The sequence below is a fragment of the Triturus cristatus genome, chromosome 11, assembly GCF_964204655.1.
Source record: "Triturus cristatus chromosome 11, aTriCri1.1, whole genome shotgun sequence".
NCBI lineage: Eukaryota > Metazoa > Chordata > Amphibia > Caudata > Salamandridae > Triturus > Triturus cristatus.
The window spans coordinates 965,640,234-965,659,243 of NC_140594.1; the positions used below are offsets into that span (position 1 = coordinate 965,640,234).

General features: G+C 42.9%; 1 protein-coding gene across 1 annotated transcript in view; it reads left to right on the forward strand.

The window, feature by feature from the left end:
- The window catches only part of DNER (delta/notch like EGF repeat containing), a 1,164,201-nt gene that overhangs the window by 813,874 nt on the left and 331,317 nt on the right, over nt 1-19,010 (forward strand). The window contains exon 7 of the mRNA XM_085634998.1: nt 8,565-8,678. Coding sequence (XP_085491124.1) covers nt 8,565-8,678 — 114 coding nt within the window. The remainder of the gene's footprint in view (nt 1-8,564; nt 8,679-19,010) is intronic.

Below are 19,010 nucleotides of genomic sequence, written 5' to 3' on the forward strand. Positions count from 1 at the left end.
TGCACCCAGCCCTTGGGCTGTCCAGTGCCTACCTTAGGAGTGACATATATGTATTAAAATAAAGAGGGTTAACGTGCCAGGTTGGCATGGCACTTTAAACTGCACACACAGGCTCTGTAATGGCAGGTATGAGCCATGTTTAAAGGACTACTTAAGTAGGCGGCACAATCAGTGCTGCGGCCCTACTAGTAACATCTAATTTACAGGCCCTAGGCACATGTAGTGCACTTTACTAGGGACTTATAGGTACATTAAATATGCCAACTGTGAGTAAGCCAATGTTACCATGTTTAAAGCAGAGAGAACATCCACTTTAGAACTGGTTAGCAGTGGTAAAGTGGCCAGAGTCTTAAAGTCAACAAAAACGCAAAAAAATAAAAGGGGTGGACGAAGTCTAAAAGTTTGGGGGTGACCCTGCAGGAAAGACCATTTCCAGCAATCAGGCTCAACACAAACATGCCAGTGATTTCATCTAACAGTACCTAATAGTTTATAATATCCATCTCATAGTCCTAGATATTCCTTTATTTTCTTTTTTCTATGATGAAAGATATGCATAAATCAACAGTTCAGATTCTTGTACTCATTAATACATATATATTTATTCGAATTCCACCTTTGGTGTGCACTCGCCCATGATAAAGTGCATGTTTGCATGAAAGACATTGAGGTTAAGAGATGTACTTTTGAGTACCAAAGTTACTGGATGCAGTAATATTTGGTGTCTGGTGTTGTGTATAGGAATTTGTTAGGTAATTCAGTAGTATTTGTACCACGGAATCTCCTGAACCCTGGTTTTTTGGTAATCATCCAATCAACTGCCAAGGCAAGACCTGTGCCATAAGACTGTCTGATCAAGGTCTGTGCCATAAGATTGTACGATCAGCTAAGGCACGACTGACCTAAATGTTGACCCATAACTGAAGGGTCTCCCTTTGTCCATTTCTTTAGACTTTTATTATCATCTTCTACACATACTATTTTTATCTCATCAGTATTCAGTATGCATTAGTCAATTGGCTGAATTGTATGATAACAATCCTGAACTATTATGATATGTTTCTTGAATTTTCGAAAAAAGAAGGATTCAGTTTTAACCTATATACTTTACCTGTTTATATTTTCTTTGGAGGGATGATCCAATTTACATTCCAGTTTATTTTAGGACTATTTCACAGTTTCTCCACAAAATGTGCAGAAAAGACAACTAATGGAGAAGACTAGGATTAGAAATTTGATAAAATTGCAGTAATTTCAGAATAAGAAATGTACATTTCGTTGAACCAATCATATTTGTTCTCTCTGAAAACTTTCCTGATATTCGCCCTCCCAGCTCTTAGAAAATGATGACATACTTTTCCAACCACATGTATACTAAACTTCCTTAGGTTAATAACTTTATTGACTAGTTTGAATTGTCCATCCTAGCATCTTGTGGTGTTAAAATATCAGCAGGATGTTATTTCTTGTATTTATGTACTTTCTGGTACCAACAACATGGACTTGAAGAAGATGCAACTTCACAGCAGAATGACTTGGTCTCTTTTGAAAAGACTTGGCATCCTACTAAACGTTTGTGTTTCTTTGGTGCACGATAACAATACCGTTCCTGAACAATCAATCAATCGATCAAAATATCTTTATTTGGTTTTACATTGAAAACCATAAATGTACATTTTGATAAAAATTACATACAATTATTATTTTAAATTAAAATGGATAAAAATATAATACTTTAAAAATAAAATCATGGGTCTCAAAAGCCCTCCCCGGTGGCTAATCAGAGTTGACTTGAGTATTGCAACACAGGCAAATAAATCTGTTACTGGAAGTCTACTTTGTAAACCGACCTGACAGTAATTGATTTACCTGTTACACTTGATTAATCTGGGCATTATATAGGTAGAAATGTAATGGTACAGCCATGAAGGTTAAAAAAATACAACTGAATAATTAGTGTACAGCTCACAGTTAAGACTAGGAAATTACGCACTGAATTGCACAATACCAATATTTTGTACTTTTCCTGCTAAATAAAATATCTCTATTGCCAATGACTTCATACAAGTCACATAATTTTCTAGAGCTTTCACACAAAATAAATGTCATATTTCACTGTGTTGTACTTTCTGTGAGGTCCTTTGCGTGCATCCACACTCTGAGCCCGACTCATAAAGAAAGGGAAAAATCCCCAATTTGTAGATTTAGGTCTATGGTTTACATACTATTACCGATGTTTTTTTAGAGTTTCTCTTCAACCTATTCATGGAGCCCCTTACCCTCATTCTCAAACAAGCCGGTATTAACTATGACATAACACAACATGTGTATTTGTAAAGCACATGTTCACCACTATGGGTATCTTGGTGCTGAATAACAGATGTTTGTTGTTACCCAACTCAATGGTACTCATTTTATTGACCTCAGATGGATGAAGGGCTGAGTGGACCTGCTGGGATTTGAACCTGTGACCATGAGGTTGAACACAGGCCCCTGCAGTAGATGCATTAGTCCACTGAGCCACCAGACCCGGTTATCACCTATATGCGGATGACACCCAACTGTACTATAAAATTAAATCCCACTCTGATGTACTGCACCTTAACACTGCCCTGAACAATATCCAAACCTGGTTCTATACCAATCACCTCAAAGTTAATCCTAATAAAACTGAAATCATTATTTTCTCTCCCAAAAACAACCCTCTCCCCATCCAAACATGGATCTCTGACCTTAATGCCCTAAACTGTCCACTCTCCCTTTCCGAATCAGTAAAATCCCTCGGCATCACCTTCGGCAGTACATTTACGCTCAACTCCCATATAAAAAACTCTGCAAAAGGAGCACTTTCCAACATCTCAAAAAAATCAAACCCTTCATTCCAGTGGAAGATTTCAAATCAGTTGTACAATCCCTAGTCCTCTCGAAAATCAACTATGGTAATGCCCTTCTCTACGGCTCTCCCAAAGTTCACCTGGCCCCCCTCAAATCTGTTCTAAATCTAGCGGTGAGGCTTACAACTGACTGCAAACGTTCTGACCACATCTCTCCTGCTCTAAAATCCCTTAAATGGCTTCCTATTGAAGGCAGATCTGTCTATAAATTAGCCTGCATCACTCACAAAGCCCTCCATCAAAAGACCCTGCTCTACCTTTCAAACAAACTCAAAAAAGCGGGCAGTGCCCGACCGATGAGAAGCTCAAACTCTCTCCTCCTCATCCCCCCTCTGCTAAAAAAGAAAGCCGCACAATCTCGCTCCTACTCGGGTAAGGCCCCCAGCATCTGGAATGCCCTCCCTAAAGACCTACGACTTAACCCTTCAGACGTCAGTTTCAAAAATGACCCTAAAATGCACCTGCTCCACAAATATTGGGGTCCATAATCATTCTATTTCCATTCATGCCGCCCATTTATTCCTTTTGAATCTCCGACCTTTCCCCCTCTCTCCCACCTCTTCTGTACTCTACCAACACCTACTAACCTCCTTCCGTACCCATTTCCACCTCTTGCGTCCCCCTCTTTCCACCTCTCTCCTATCTATTTGCCTCCTTTCCTTACACACTCTCCTAACCCCTCCCTATGGACAAAAAAAATAAAATGAGTCTAGCTCCTTTTCGCTGTTTACAATTTTTTATTATTTCATTCATATGTTGTCTTGTAAATAGCTTCTTCCTTTCACACTGTATCAAAATCAAGATATGTTTTTCTTTTATGTTCTCTAAGTCTACCATATCTAAATGTTGAATTTCGTTACTGTTTGTTTTGTAACCCATGTACTACCATCATTCCAGTGTAAAGCGCTCTGATACTCAAGGGTGAAGCCAGCGCTATATAAAACCTCTTAAATAAAAATAAAATAAATAGCTTACAAAACTGAAGAAGGTTCTAATCATCAGTTTTCTCTCAAAAAGCACCTTGCTTTGTTTTTCCAATGTCACCCTATTCACCACATTGCTTGTATACAAATCACCTCTCAGTCAGAAGGAGGCAGATACAATTCAGTATGTCACAACAATCTACCCTCCTGGAAGCCAGCCTTTTTTGTCCTGCTTTCCACACTTGTCCAGGCCACATTGCATGAGAGGGGTTGTCTTCACTTCTGAGTGGGTACTCCCCTGACTTGTGTATCCTGAAAGCACTTCTTGAATGACAAATTATGAAACTTGCCAATCTATTTCATCCATTATAGGCTGAGCCTGTAACCCATGTTTGTGATGCAGGACCACTTTATTGGGGTTGTCCACTAGCCAAGCACCAAATAAGCATTGCGCCCAGAAGAGGAGATTGGAAAAAGGACATGTTGGGTGTGGGGATCTCTTTCCTCCAATTGACTAAGAAGATGCTCTTGCACTTAGGTCACCAAATTATCCTGGACAAATCAATGCTAGTCAATAGACCGTGCCTCTGCTATGTTGGTATCATTCTGGATATGTGCAGGAGCAGCTGTCCACCCCTCTGCACTCTGTCTTGGCTCTCAGGACATCTGCTCACGTCCAGATAGAAAACACTGCACAACTTTATGATTCATTAGATCTAACTGTCATGATCCCTTGTATTCCAGTAGTACAGCATGTCACTAGGAAATAAGTGCTTCAAGCTGTCACATCATCTCATGTCTTAGGCTTCAAAGGCTGGGCATACTGTCTAAGGCACGTTTATTATCTTAAACACTAAGTCAAGCACTCTACTGGTCCTCAAATACATCGGTTTTCCTGTTCAAGGAGTCTCCTTTGTCTTGGGCGTAGGTCTCAATGTGTTGGCAAAGATGGATTCCTTAAAATGGTTGAGCAAACACAAGGAGATTATGGATGGAGCATTGAAACTTTTCAGATGCTCACCCCCCCGTCATAGATCTGGGTTGAATCAATCATCGTTCTTTAGCTCACTTCACCACCCCAGTTCGGACACAGCTATATGCAAATCAGTCTTGACCCTGTGCCCTCATGGGAACAGTCCTGCCCGAACTGCCAAGCCATGTCTTCCCTGGACGAGAAACACGCATCCTGGGACCGGTTCTGGGCTAACAGCCCTCCTCAGTCAGGCTAGCTTGAATCCAGTGGCAAAGTGAGCAAGGGACCCACTCTTGGCATACCCTGCCAACTTAGGGCAAACAAAGCAAACACATGGCGAAGTGAGCTAAAGATTGATGATGGATTAAACCCAGATCTGTGACTGGGGGTGAGTGTCTTAAAAGTTTCAGTGCTCCGTCCATCATCTCCTTGTGTTTGCTTTGTTCGCCCTAAGTTGGCAGGGTATGCCCAGACGTGAGTCGCTTGCTCACTTTGCCACTGGATTCAAGCTTGCCTGGCTGATGAGGGCTGTTAGCCCGAAACCAATCCCAGGATGCTTGTTTCCTGTTCAGGGAAGACTTTGCTTGGCAGTATGCGTTGGACTGTTCCCATGAGGCACAGGGTCAAGACTGATTTGCATATAGCTGGGTCTGAACTGAGGTGGCGAAGTGAGCTAAAGAATGATGATGGATTCAACCCAAATCTGTGACTGGGGGTGAGTGTCTGAAAAGTTTCAGCGCTCCGTCCATCAGCTCCTTGTGTTTGCTTCCTTAAAATGGTTGCCATTTAGTGAATAGAACCCATGGTTGGTGCTCAAGGATACATTGCATATCAATTTAATTGATGAAAAGGATATTTTCTGATGTTACATGTGTTTGTTTCTTTATTGCAAAACAGGATGGACTCAATCATTTTTTTTTTATATAAAGAAGAAAAGAGATAAAAACTCCCCTGTACTCTGTTTGAAGATGACAGTGATATGAGAATGGACTTTGGGTCTCTATTTATAAGCCATTTGCATAGATGATTGTAACTTAAAGGCACAAAAAAAGTGAAATCTGTGCTTAGTGATGGCAGATCCTGATTAATAAAATTATGATGTTTGAACATGTCAGGTAGTGGCTTAATGTAAGGTTGCAGGAAATGTGTCTGATGTGCAACTTCATCTGTCATTGTTACATTGGGGTTGACACGCGGGTATTCCTACCAAACGTTACAACTCCTTGGGCAGCTGCAAACATCATTCTAAACATAATGCTATTAAACACATACGGCTAAATATAAGTAGATATATTTTCTAGAAAATGTTGATCTGTGCCCTAGTTGCCTACTCAGTTGTGTGAAGAAGTGATAAGAAACATGTTTTTTTCACTATAGAAAAATGTTTTCCATGTGAAGAAATCAAATACAAATTAAAAATGAAATGGCTAATGCACGTTTATCATAGCCTTTAGCTTTTAGAATTCCCAGTGTGAGGATACATTGATAGATTATGTTTGGGTAAAAAGGTATTTGCATAAAAAAAAATTGAAACCGTAGTTTTCTCCGCATAAACTTAGGGAAATTTCCGACTCGAAAACACCTCCAATGTCTGCAATATATTGACCTAAGCCTAAGCATTTAATATATCCTTACTGTGGATGAGTTCCCTTTTTTCCTGATCCTGTGTAAGAATTATCAGAGACTCAGGCACCTTTCTGCTCAGGATAAGGACATTTTTAGGCCATTTGTTGCAATGTGTCACCCTCTTGTGGCCACCTTTAGAAATGCCATAAAGCTGCTCCCTATGATGGCCTTAATGTAGAACCCTGCCATTTCGATGCCACAGAATACTGAAGTTAGTGGTGCATCGAGGAATCATAAAGAACAACTGATGGAAAAACCACAGCAACCAAACCAAGGGGCCCAGATTCACCAACTATATTTCCAGCACCCAGTAAGAACAACAACCCAGTGGGTGTTAATTTATCAGGTGTGTGACAGCTCCTGTTACATTGGGGAAATACCTGCAGGTATAGGACAAATCAACATCTCCACGGGATGCACATAGCTTTTTTGTTGCAGGGTAGGTAGAGACACTCGCCACATATTTTTGTGGTTAGTGTCAAATAAGGTGCTGGGGGGGTTTATAAAAGATTTTAACAGGGCTCGAGTCGGGGTACAAAGCGGGTGGACGGCGTCCTCCCACTTATTTTACCGGGAGCTCGATAACTGGAGCAAATGGAGCCACACATTCACTCTTTGGCCTCTCTGGGGCGAGATCGGAGCTCATTCAGAACGCTGCTCATGCGCTGGCTTCTCTGATGCAATCTCATCTAAGGGGTGAGGAAGGGAAGGCAATAAGTCTGATGGTGCAAGACACCTTTTGTGACGTCACTTCCTGTCGTGACGTCAGCGTCCCCCACTTCTTATTTTAGGACTTGTGCCCTCTATTTTAACATAGTGCCTTTTGATGCACTTGGCCCAATAATCTAGTTGGACTTCTCTGTACAGGTCCCAGAATCCATTATAGTTAGATTATATTTAGGTTATTCAGTATAATACCGATTTTTTACATTTTGCCTAAATACCAACATGCTGCTTAACTTTACAAAGTTGTCATACAACACAAGGAGAGTGTAACTTCTGCAACTTAGTAACGTGTTACTAAGAGGATTTTGAAAATGGCAACTTTTAAAAATATACAGAAGTGAAACACAAACAATTATAGAAATTTGGAGCTGGAGACACTTGATAAATCATGGCGTCCCCTCCTGCTCTGGGATGCAATGTGGCACGATGCCATGAAACTAGTAATAACTAATGACTCGAAGTAACTTTGGTTAATGAGGGCATTAATCATTGTTCCTCCCCTCCTCGCCCTTTAAAACTATCGTCATTCTTTTACAGCTAGTTATCTCAGCCATGAAAATAACTATCTTACCCAAATCATCCAGTTCGCTCCAAAATTAGATTTAATGTTCGCTTAAATTTCGTTATTTGTATTAATTTATCAAGAAAGTAGCATTGAGTCGCTAGTAGACATGGTTTACAAGGGGACAGTGGCAGTAGATAACAGTGGGCAGGAGTGCAAGCAAGAAAATGGGCCACCAGAGTGATGGGTAGGAAAATACAAAAACAATCAGAGGGCCTGCCGGGCCTCAAGTCCCGGTGCTACTGCACCTGCTGCACAATTGATTGGCATGTCCCCGGTACAAATGTAGGTAGATAGGATGGATTACTTTGCACGGTGTTGCGTGCTGAAGAGACAGCAAGAACACCAATTGAAAAATATATCAGACAAATGTATATTTCTACAGAAAATCTGTTTACAATTGTGGTACGAGCTGTAAAAAGTTGATAGAAGCCTTCTCAATAAATCTGTGTCTTTGTAGTATTTCGTATCTTTTATTTATCTGTTTCCCTGACTGTATAATCTGTTTAGGGTATCCTCTCTGTTTTGTAGCAGTCGCGCTAAATTTCAAGATTTCCATACTGCTGTTACAGCAGTCACGAAAAAACAGACACGCTGCAATAACACCAGTCCCATTCGAGCTTCACGTCGGGATTGCAGACCTGCCACTCAGAATGTGTTTCTTTTAATGTATATTGTGCCTGTCTGTCAAAGCCTTCGCGCCACTGCAGATAGATTTTCTCTACTTCGACTAGATTTCGATTTCAAATGCTTTTCTCAGCTCTGTGGCCGTCTTTGGCCCATCGCCGAGATGTGCTGGCTTTTGCTCCCGAAGAGGAGAATTTTTGTAATGAAATTTCTAAATGCATTTTTTTTTTCAGGTTACACCGGAGAATCGTGCGAGTCTGTGGTGGACCACTGTAATCCCCAGCCGTGCGAAAATGACGGTATCTGCGTCTCCAGCGTCGGCGGCTTCCGCTGCCAGTGCCCAGAAGGTATGCTATTACAAATGCGACTGAGTTTAATACATTTTATACTTTAATCGTTCAGATTTCGCTTTTCGCTATTCGCTGGGTACCCTGAAGTCACACACTTAATTCCAGAAGGGTTGACTCAACAATTCAGCCATACAGTTACTAAAGTCAGTACCATCCGCCCTGGGTTATAATTAACACCTACAGACTAGTGCAAAGAAACATGTATATTTTTGTTTTGTGATGAGTGCACAGTTACCATGGGGCATATTATGAAGAAACGACGTTAAAATTATCGCCGCTTTAGCGGCAGAAAGCTGCTGCTAAAGCAGCGATAATGGGCTTGATAATATGCCGCAGAGAATTCCAATAGAAGCCGATGTTGACACCAGAGCATGGGCTTCTATGGAAATTCTCTCCGGCATATTATCAAGCCCATTATCGCCGCTTTAGCAGCAGTTTTCTGCCGCTAAAGCAGCGATAATTTTAACGGCCTTTCTTGATAATATGCCCCTATGTCTTTTACTAAACCCCGTGGACTCTTTTAGGCGAGAGTAGATAACGATGAAAAATCCTCCAATTAGTAGAGAAGAAAGTTAACTCAACAGGCAGATTCGCAGCTGAAATTGGTCCTACAAACTACTTCGATATTAGAGGAATTAAGCCCGTGAACTCTCCTTTAGAGTTGGCATTTTGTCTCAGAATATCAGAATTTGCCCTTACCATCTAACTTTAGACCAGGTCATTAGAAGAAAAGGAGGAGAAAACTTGTAGTGCAAGCCATTATTATGGTAGCCATGTCTTTTCTTTACGGTTTAGCCTGATCTAGGGGCATATTCAGTCAGTCAGACAAAATCACTTTATTCGGTTAATTTAAAACTATATTAGTACACTACAAAACATCTGAGAAAACCTTTATTATATTTACAAGCCCCTTTCGCCACCGGAGCGTCGCCTTTTTTTTACGCTCCTATGGCGTTGCACCATTACAAGGTGGCACTAAGCCTCTTAACGTGGCTTAACGCTTAACACCACCATGTAAATATGCTTCTTTCTCCCGCAGTCCGCTGTGACAAAGGAGCGTGCAATGTGTGTTGCTGTGGGCGTTCGACCGCAACACCTATTACCTTTTGACGCTGCCCTAGATTTACAAGGCTAGGGCAGCACCAAAAACGAAGGCTGGGCAATACCTGGTCTTAGAATGGCGATACGAGGAGAAATTATTAATTCTGCAGCACACATAGAAAAAGCAAATCGCTGGTTATTGATTGTTTATGTGCAGGAAGGTATCCCTTCCTGCACAAAATCAATCGCCCCTGCAGTGTAGGCACCCATGCAACATTGCGGCAGGGTGGTTGCGCTGGTGCTAGGCAGTTTATATTGCGCCAGCGCTAGGGGAAACACAGGGATGCACCGTATTTTTTATTTATTTATTTATTTATTTTTGTTTGAAACCGTTTATTACAAAATTAAAAAAATATACAAAGATGGGCCTACAACCTTCAGGCCGGCCGCTAGCAAACAGAAGGAGCATATGGTACAAACAATAGCGCGCATGCTGCGGCAAAGGGAAATGCACAGGAGTTAGCAGCGTTGATAGCCACACCATCCGGACCCCACATAACGGTTTCTTTTTGATATAAATAACAACAGGAAACAAATCCACAAGGCAACCCACAATCGGAAACAGCAACATGTGCTCCCCTAGAAGGGGGACCCTACCACTCCATAGGAGTATCAAGGGGGGAAAAGGTCAGGACAGGGACTAGGTGGACTCAGTGCCCGGGTCCGGGGATGCACCGTATTTTTGTATATATTGCGCATCCCTCTGTTTAGGAAATGTCAGAGCACACGCTGCCAAATTTGGCGTAGCATCGCACTCCAGCATTTTCTTGTACATATGCCCTCTAGTCTTAAAAAAATAACACGAGACACTGAAGGACATCATTTACAAGGCCCTAGCGGCACTTTTACACCGAACCATCACCTTTTTGATGCTTCATTGATGCAATGTGCTGCAGCACATTTACAAGGCCACACAAAACCACTTTTTCATGGCCTTGTATATATGTATCCCTTTCACGCAGAACACTGTGTAAAGGGGGAGCATTCCATGGGTGTTACTGTGGGTGTTCCCATGCAATACCCATGAAATCTGAAGCATTCCCAGATTTACAAGGAATCCCACGCCTACACAGGGAAGGTGTAGGACTTGCGCAACGAGGAGAAATACTTTTATTCCTCCTGGTTTTTGCCTCTTTCTATGTGTCCTGCATTCTGCAGCACATATAGAAAGAGAAAAATGCCATCAATGATTGTTTTTGTGCAGGAAGGTGTCCCTTACTGCACAAAAACAATCATACCCGCAAGGCACTCACACTTGCAACATGACACAAGGGTGTTTGTGTAGGCGCACGTCTTCTGTTTGTGCACCGGCACAGGGGAGAAGACCAGGAATGCACTGTATCTTGCAGATACGGCGCATTTCTTCCCCTTTCTTCTGGCGCACGGCAGCACAGCAGGAAGTCCTGCTGTGCTCAATGCATAAAAAGATTGTAAATGAGGCCCTGAAGAATGTATTCCAACCAAATTGTCAGACATTCCCAAAATCATTGTTTTAGGGCTGGAGATGTGTATGCATTCTCAGTCTCCAGCCACCCATGAATGTGTGTTAACAGCAGGTCAGGCCAGTTACACCCACCTCGCCTGCCAATTTCTTTATGCAGTGCAACCAGTTAGGACCTCATTTATGAGGCCATAGCGGCACATTTGCACCACCGGAGCGTCACTTCTTTGATGCTCTGGTGGCGCAATGTGCTGCAGCATATTTACAAGGCCAATAAAAGCCACTTTACGTGGCTTCTCATGGGCATGTAAATATGTGCCCTTTCATGGAGAACACTTTGTGAAAGGGGCGTTCCATGGGTGTTGCTGTGGGTGTTCCCAGGAAACACCCACGGAACCTGAAACATTCCCAGATTGATGAGAAATCGTAAACCTGGCAATACGTCAGATTCCAATGCCTCCCTAGGGGAGGCTTAAGAGTAGCGAAACTCTTTTTTTCGTCTTTCTATGCGTGCTGCATTCTGCCGCACACATAGGAAGAGGAAAGTAAAAATGACTATTGAATAGGTATGCTCTTCGATCATCCCAATGACTGAAGTCAATATGACAGCTTGCTGCAGCATGTTAGAACTGAGGACTCTTGCTCCAGATCTACAAAATCTTAATAGCTAAATTTCATTTTAGGATTCAAAAATTTTAAAACAGCAACGACTGGTAAAGAAACTGAGATATGATCCTTCAGCTCTTAAAATTACAGGATCCGTAAAATTCCTTTTTCTCATCAATAGACCAAGCTGTACTGGAAATTATTCAACAAAGTTAATTCAAATGAAACTACAGTTAAGAGACAAAAGGTTTCTAGCTACAGGTGTGATAAACAGGTGCACACATTCAATGTTTCCTCTTGTCTTATATTATATAGCTTTATCAGTTATTTTACTATATACCTTTGGATTTATAGACATACAGAGGCCGTAGTGAAGTACAGAAAAGCTAGTGTTAAAAAAGGCTTGACATAATGATAGTAATAGAAAAAAACAAACTTGAAGAGATCACAGCATTGAATTTCTAGCTAATGGTGAGGTGGATATGCCCAATCGTAATGACATGTATTTTTCTATACCACAGTATGCAGTAATATGTACCAATTCATGGAAAATGTTAATAAAAACCTTTACAAAAAAACAAAAACATTGTCACACTGGGCGCCACCAGCGCTAAAGCCAGCCCTGAAGATACCGTTGTAAAGCCAAATGACCAGATGATATCGGATAAAGGGTGGACATATACAATAAAAGTGTGGGTCTCAGGGAAGAAGCCCGAGGTACTCCACACTTCTGCTGATGGCAAGCTGAAAGAAAAGGCCCCTTACTAACTTAAAAGCTGTGCTTCTCCAGAAATGAGGCAAGCCATTTTAAGACATTTCCTTGATGCCTATTTCTTCCAGCCAACGGAGTAGGATGGGATACAATACTGTATCAAATGCCGCACTTAGGTCAAAGAGGATGAGTGCGGCTGAACCACCCTAATGCAAGACCAATTTGAGATCTTCTGTGGCCCTTAAAAGTGCTGTTTCTGTGCTACAGCCTGCACAGAAGTCTGTTTGAATGGGATGAATTATATTGTTGGCTTCCAAATATTTTGTGAGGTATTTGTTTATTGTTTTTTCTAATATTTTACTAATTCCAGGGAGTAATGATAAGGATAAGGGTCTGTAGTTATCCACTACCTCTGGATCCAAAGTGTTTTTTTAAGTAAAGGGTGGAGAATTGCGTATTTCCATTCCTCCGGAACACTGCAGTTAGTCAAGGACAGATTGTATATATCAATCAGTTCGGAAAGCATCGCATCTCCCCCTTTCAGCAGAATGTCTACTGGAGCAGGATCAAGTGGCGAGCTTGATTTGCCATGACAATGACTTCCTCTTTGCCCAGTTGAGGACATAAGGACAGTTTAGCTGTCATAGTGTTAGTCATGTTGGCCTTGTAGCATGCAGAGCCTGATGGAGCATCATAAATGTTCCTCACTTTTCCAAGAGAATGGTTGGCAAGTGGTTCACGGCTTGCTGCTGAAGGAGGAGGACCTGCTTCTGGCGTGACAGGCTCTAAGAAGGAATTTACAGTATTGTACATTTCTTTTGAGGAGTTTGAGGATTTCCTGATCCTTTCTGCAAAGCTGTTTATCTGGGCTCTTCAAATGGCATGCTGACATTGTTTATGGAGGTTTTATAGACCTGTTTGCACACCTCATCATAATTAATTCTCCACTTTCATTTTTTGCATTCTCTTTTTAGTTGTTTTAGTCTCTGGGCGAACCACTGAATTTTATCCAGAGGCTGCATTTTTATAAATAGTTTTTAATGGTATTAACTCATTCAGAGTGTAACTAATCAAGGGGCAGATTTACAAGCCCCTTGCGCCACCAGTACGTCCCTTTTCATGATGCACTGGAGGCGCATTTCACTGCCCCATATTTTCAAGGACAGGAAAAGCCACCCTGCGTGACTTTTCCTGTCCTTGTAAATATGGCCCTTTTACACGAAACACTTTGCATGAAAGGGGCGTTCCTTGGGTGTTGCTGTAGGTGTTCCCTTGCAACACCCATGGAACCTGACACATTTCCAGGTTTACGAGGAATCATAAACCTGGGAATGTGTTAGAATGCTACACCACCCTAGGGGTGGCGTAGCGAGGCGCAACAAGGAGAAATGTTTTAATTTCTCCTTGTTTCTTCCTCTGTCAATGCGTGCTGCATTCTACAGCATGCATTGAAAGAGGAAAATGCCTGTAGTAATTGTTTTTGTGCCCCTTCCTGCACAAAACAATCTCCCCATGACGCAGGCATCCTTGCACCATGATGCAAGGGTGCCTGCGCCGGCGCATGGCAGCTGTTTGTGCACCAGCACAGGGTAGAGCACAGGAATGCGACATATTATTGTAAATATGTTACATTCCTGTGCTTTGAAAGTTCTGTAGTATGGCGCAGCCAAAGGGCTTGCGGTGCCACGCTGCGGCACTTTCTTGTAAATCTGCCCCCCAGTTTTTAAGTCCTAGATAGGACGTGGACCCGTCTTTGTGTTCTCTTTGTTCAGGACTGAGTTTCATAATGCCAGTTCCCATCTGGCTTTATCCAGTTTGAACGATTATCGTGTGGTCTTAAAGTAGGCAGCTTTGGATATGGACTTCCCAGTTTTTGGGATGTATAAGGGAATAATATAATGTTCCATTCAGACAGCTGGCAGAGGGGAATCTTCCGGCATGTAATTTATGTTTGTAAAGATTGTGTCCACGGTGGGACCCTTATTGTGTGTTGGAAAGCTAACCAACTGTGACAATTGAATCGTTGACATGTCTGTAGAAAATTGGCCACCTGGGTGCATGCTGGGTCCTCAACATGAATGTTTAGGTCACCCAGTAGCGTAAAGCTGGCTTTCTGGAGGCGATGTGCTGCCAGTACATCTGGTATTCTTTACAAAATGTGTGGCTGAGCTTTGTGGACGATAGGCCTGAAGCCCTGAGAATGTATAAGTATGGACGAGTTTGATGGACATTTACAGGCTTTCGCTGCCTGGGCACCAACTTGCAGCCTAAATCCTTTTTTACAATGATGGCTACCCCTCCCCCCATCTTATTGGCACGATCACGCCTGACAGTTCTGTAGCCTGGTGGCAAAGGTATTTGCACATCTGGCTAGCTGTCCTCGTTAAGCCACATCTCGGTTAGAAAGAGGGCTATCAGTGGAGTCTGTTCTAAAAAGGTGAACAGTTTAATGTTATGCTTAGGGATGGATCTGCAATGAACTAAATATAAATGCCATCTGTTAGTCAGCTATGTACGCATTGACTGGTTCGCACCCTAAGCTATGGTATGGTCCTGTCTTTGTCAAAACCGCCTTTAATGTGCATGTACAGAGAGTGCACATACTCTGTAAATGTATTGGGTACAGGGAGTGTCGGCACTGTACCCCAGGACCCTTATTAAAGTCCCTCAGTTCTGCTGATGAGTATCTATTTTTCTCTGTTGTGGAATGGGAAGGGCCCTGGCCCCTGGCCATGACCGGATGTGAACGGGCGCAGATGGGCTTGCCTTTGGAGCTCCTTAGGCACGCCGGTGGTGCATCTGCACCCTGGCCGCCATTATATGATAGGGCCTTTTAGTGAACTAGAGCGCTGCCTGCGAGAAGAACTGGCAACAATTGATGACAGAAAATTGGCACTGAACATGGCTGAATAGTCAAGTCTTCTTCCCCAGCAGTACTGGCGTGTTAAAGTGCAAGTGCAGCGTCGCGTAAGAACAGACCTTCAAAATACATGGAAGAACACTTTCATTCAATTACTAAGACTAAACTATGTTTTAAAATTGTAGTCTGCGCAGGTGCGGGTAAAAGGTACAGTAGTCACTCACTCTGCTAGAAGTATTAGTATAGTTAATTAAATTAAAAGTCAGTTTGTGCAGCTTTTAATATATTAATAAACCTAAACAATTTGCCAGATTCTAAAAAAATGATTTAGTTCAGGTATTCCGCAATGTATAACATTCTTCAATTGGAGCTGTATGTTGCATTTTATTAAGCCATTGGTTAATCACTTGGACAGCTTGTGATTTCCAACAGTCTGTGATGGTTGAGTGGACAGCAAAGAGAGTAAAACATATTAATTCAATTTTCCCAGCACAGAGTTAACGATGGGAGCGGTAAGCCTATCACTGTGGTTCTGGAGATGGTGCTATTTTTCATGCCATAGGGATCCAATCAATGTAAAAATATAACACAAAACATTGCCCCAATAAAAGGCCCACCCAAAACATGTGCAGCCAATTTCCCTTCTTTGGCTTGAGACAGTGGCAACATTCATCAACAATTTGCCAATTGAATCTATTCAGTTTGACAAGTCATAATATAGCTTCTATCTCAGATGAGTGCTACAAATGCAAGAATGTGCCACCTTATAATAATTGATCACTGTCCATCTGTCCAATTCTCAGATCTGATGTCTCCCTGAATGAAGCCCAATCAAGGATATTGATTCATAGTCCTATAGCTACCCATTTAAGCAAAATAAGGGGAGTGAAGCATTAGTAAATTAATCTGTTTTCCCACTACTTTGTGACTGTGATGATTGTCCTTGAAGTTCGACTTCAACCAATTTTTCACCAGCAGATATGAATGATAGTGTATATGGCTATCATTTCTGAGGAACAAATACTGAATAAATTCTTAATTTCTGACTCCATTAGGAAATCTATAAGTATATTATGATTTTGATTTGATTTTGATATTTATAAAGTGCAACAATCACCCGAGGGCATCAAGGCGCTCGAGAAAGACCGCAGATACCACATCGTCCAGAAGAAGAATGGAGGAACTTCAGCTCACCGTTTGCCTGAGAACAGCCAGGTCTTAAGGGCTCTTCTAAACAGGAGCAGAAGAAGGGTAAATCTAAGTGCCAAGGGTAGGGAATTCCAGAGCTTACACGCTGCCACTGAGTAAGCCCTATCCCCCCACTTCTTCTTCTTGGTTCTTGGTACCAGAAGTTGCATTTGATGAGAGGAGCGAAGTAGTCGGCCTGGGGAATACCATTTGAACATGGTCTTCAGTCTCAGAGGATAGGAGGCATGCAGTGACTTATGGACCATACACAGTGCTTTAAAACTGATGCGTTGTTCAATGGGAAGTCAGTGTAAGTATTCTAGTCCCTTTTTGGCTGATTGTCTTTTGCGAATGTCCAGAATGAGTCTTGCCCGTGCATTCTGCAGTACCTGGAGTTTATGTTGTAAGTCCTTACTAGCAGCCAGGTACAGGGCATTGCAGTTGTCTAATGTGACCATTACCAGAGCCAGAACTACCTGGATCCTGGCTGAAAGCTGGATGAAAGGGAAGATTTTTTTTAACATCCTTATAAGCCAGGAGCATGTGGAAATGGTACGGTTCACTTGGGCCATGAAGCTAAGTTCCGTATCCATCAAGACTCCCAAATTCTTGGCCTTTTCACTTGGGACAGGACAGCATCCTAAAGATTGAGGCCAGCAGTTAGTGTTGCATTTGGCTGCCCCTGTTCAGAATATCATCACATCCATTTTTTCCCCATTAAGTTTAAGGAAGTTAGCCGACATCCAGTTTGCTACTCCAGACATGCCATGACCGACCAGCACTCGAAGCAGGAGACTCGCCGTTTTTTGACAGACTCAACTGTTACGGAGACACCATTGTCACCAAAATATGTGAACAAATTGACCAAGGACATTCAGAAGTTTAACAAACAAGCAGTTCAGCTGCCACTCCTGGAAGGAGGAGCCTACGGACTTCGGAGCACGGAGTGGGAGCTTGAGCTTGAGCAGGACAGCCCTGCTTGGTCGCTCGCTCGCACAACGCTCTCCCTCTGGCTGGCCGCTCTCGACTCGACTCCGGTGCAACTCTCTCTGTTTCCCGTGTCCGTGTCTTGGTTCCCTACTCGCTTCCCTCTTGGAAGGAACCGCGAAGGAACATTCATTACGCCGCTCAGTCCTGAAACGCGGCCGGAGCCACGAAGGAACAGTAATACGCGGCAACCGCTGCTAAAACATTCATGAACGCAGCCGGAGCCGCAAAGGAGTATTTACATGCAGCAACCACCGTTTAAACATTGAACAGAGCCGCGAAAGGACAACTGAGATGCGGCAATTACCGCTTAAACATAGAAACAGGGCCCAAGCCGCGAGGAAGAGAAGAAGTGAAGAGAAGAAGTGGCAATTACCGCTAAACACTGTGTGTGCGACTGACAGCTTGGGACTGCCTGCCCGGCCCAGACAGTGGGGGCCCCTTCACTCGGGAGGCAAGTAGAGGCTGGAGGCAGGAGCTCTCTCGACACAACACACCTTTGACACAGCTCGCTCCATTCCACAACGTGGGGGGTATTATCAGTGCAAAGGAGCAAAGGAGCAAAGGCGCAAAGGTGAGCTCAGCAGGCGGGTGTGCCCGTTTTATTTTAATTGTTGTACCAACCGGGATTCTCAGAGCGGGACAGAGCGGGACAGAGCTAGAGCAAATAAGATAGAGGTTGAAACGCAAATAAGAGAGAAGCTGTTATGTGCTGTGTTGAGGTGTAAAGCAACGCTTTAGTGTCACTACTCGGGAAACCCATTATTGATTCTTTGGTCCTTGAACTTTGGCAGCATTACCGGCATTACCGGCAGCATATATATATATTCCCATTAGTCCCAGCTCGCCAGCTTCCTGCTCCTCCCCCACTAACACTCCCCCCCTGCTCCTCGACTGTTGGGTGCGGGTGCGGGTGCGGGTGTGGGTGTGGGAGTGGGTGCGGGTGAGGGGGTGAAGAGGGTGAGCCGGTTCATTGAAGCCTGTGCAGGGCGGGCGATCGAGAGGAGGAGTTTTAGGGGAACAAAGAAGAAAAGGGGCTGTAAGACCTCAGGGAAGTGATCTGAGAAGTGCACCACTTGACAGAGAGGGCAGAGAGCACCTCCTTGGTTGGTTTAGAGGCTCTCAAGTTTAGACTTGGATCTTGGATTTGTGACTGCCCTCTTGGTGCTAGTGCCCGGAAGGTCCAGAGGGTTTCTCACTAGAGATTGGTGCTTAGAGGGAAAGAGGTGACTAGTGATGAAAGGAGGAGTAAAAGATTGAAATAGAAGAAAAGTGCTGAAAAAAGTGGTGAAGAAGAAAGTAATTAGAAACAGGTTGGTCTGGAAAAGCGGAAAACGTAAGCAGCTTAGTCCACCTGACCTTATCGGACAACCTTAGTTAAAACTCAATTAAAAAAAAGAAAGAGGAGAATGAGATCTGGCAAAGTCAGGCAAA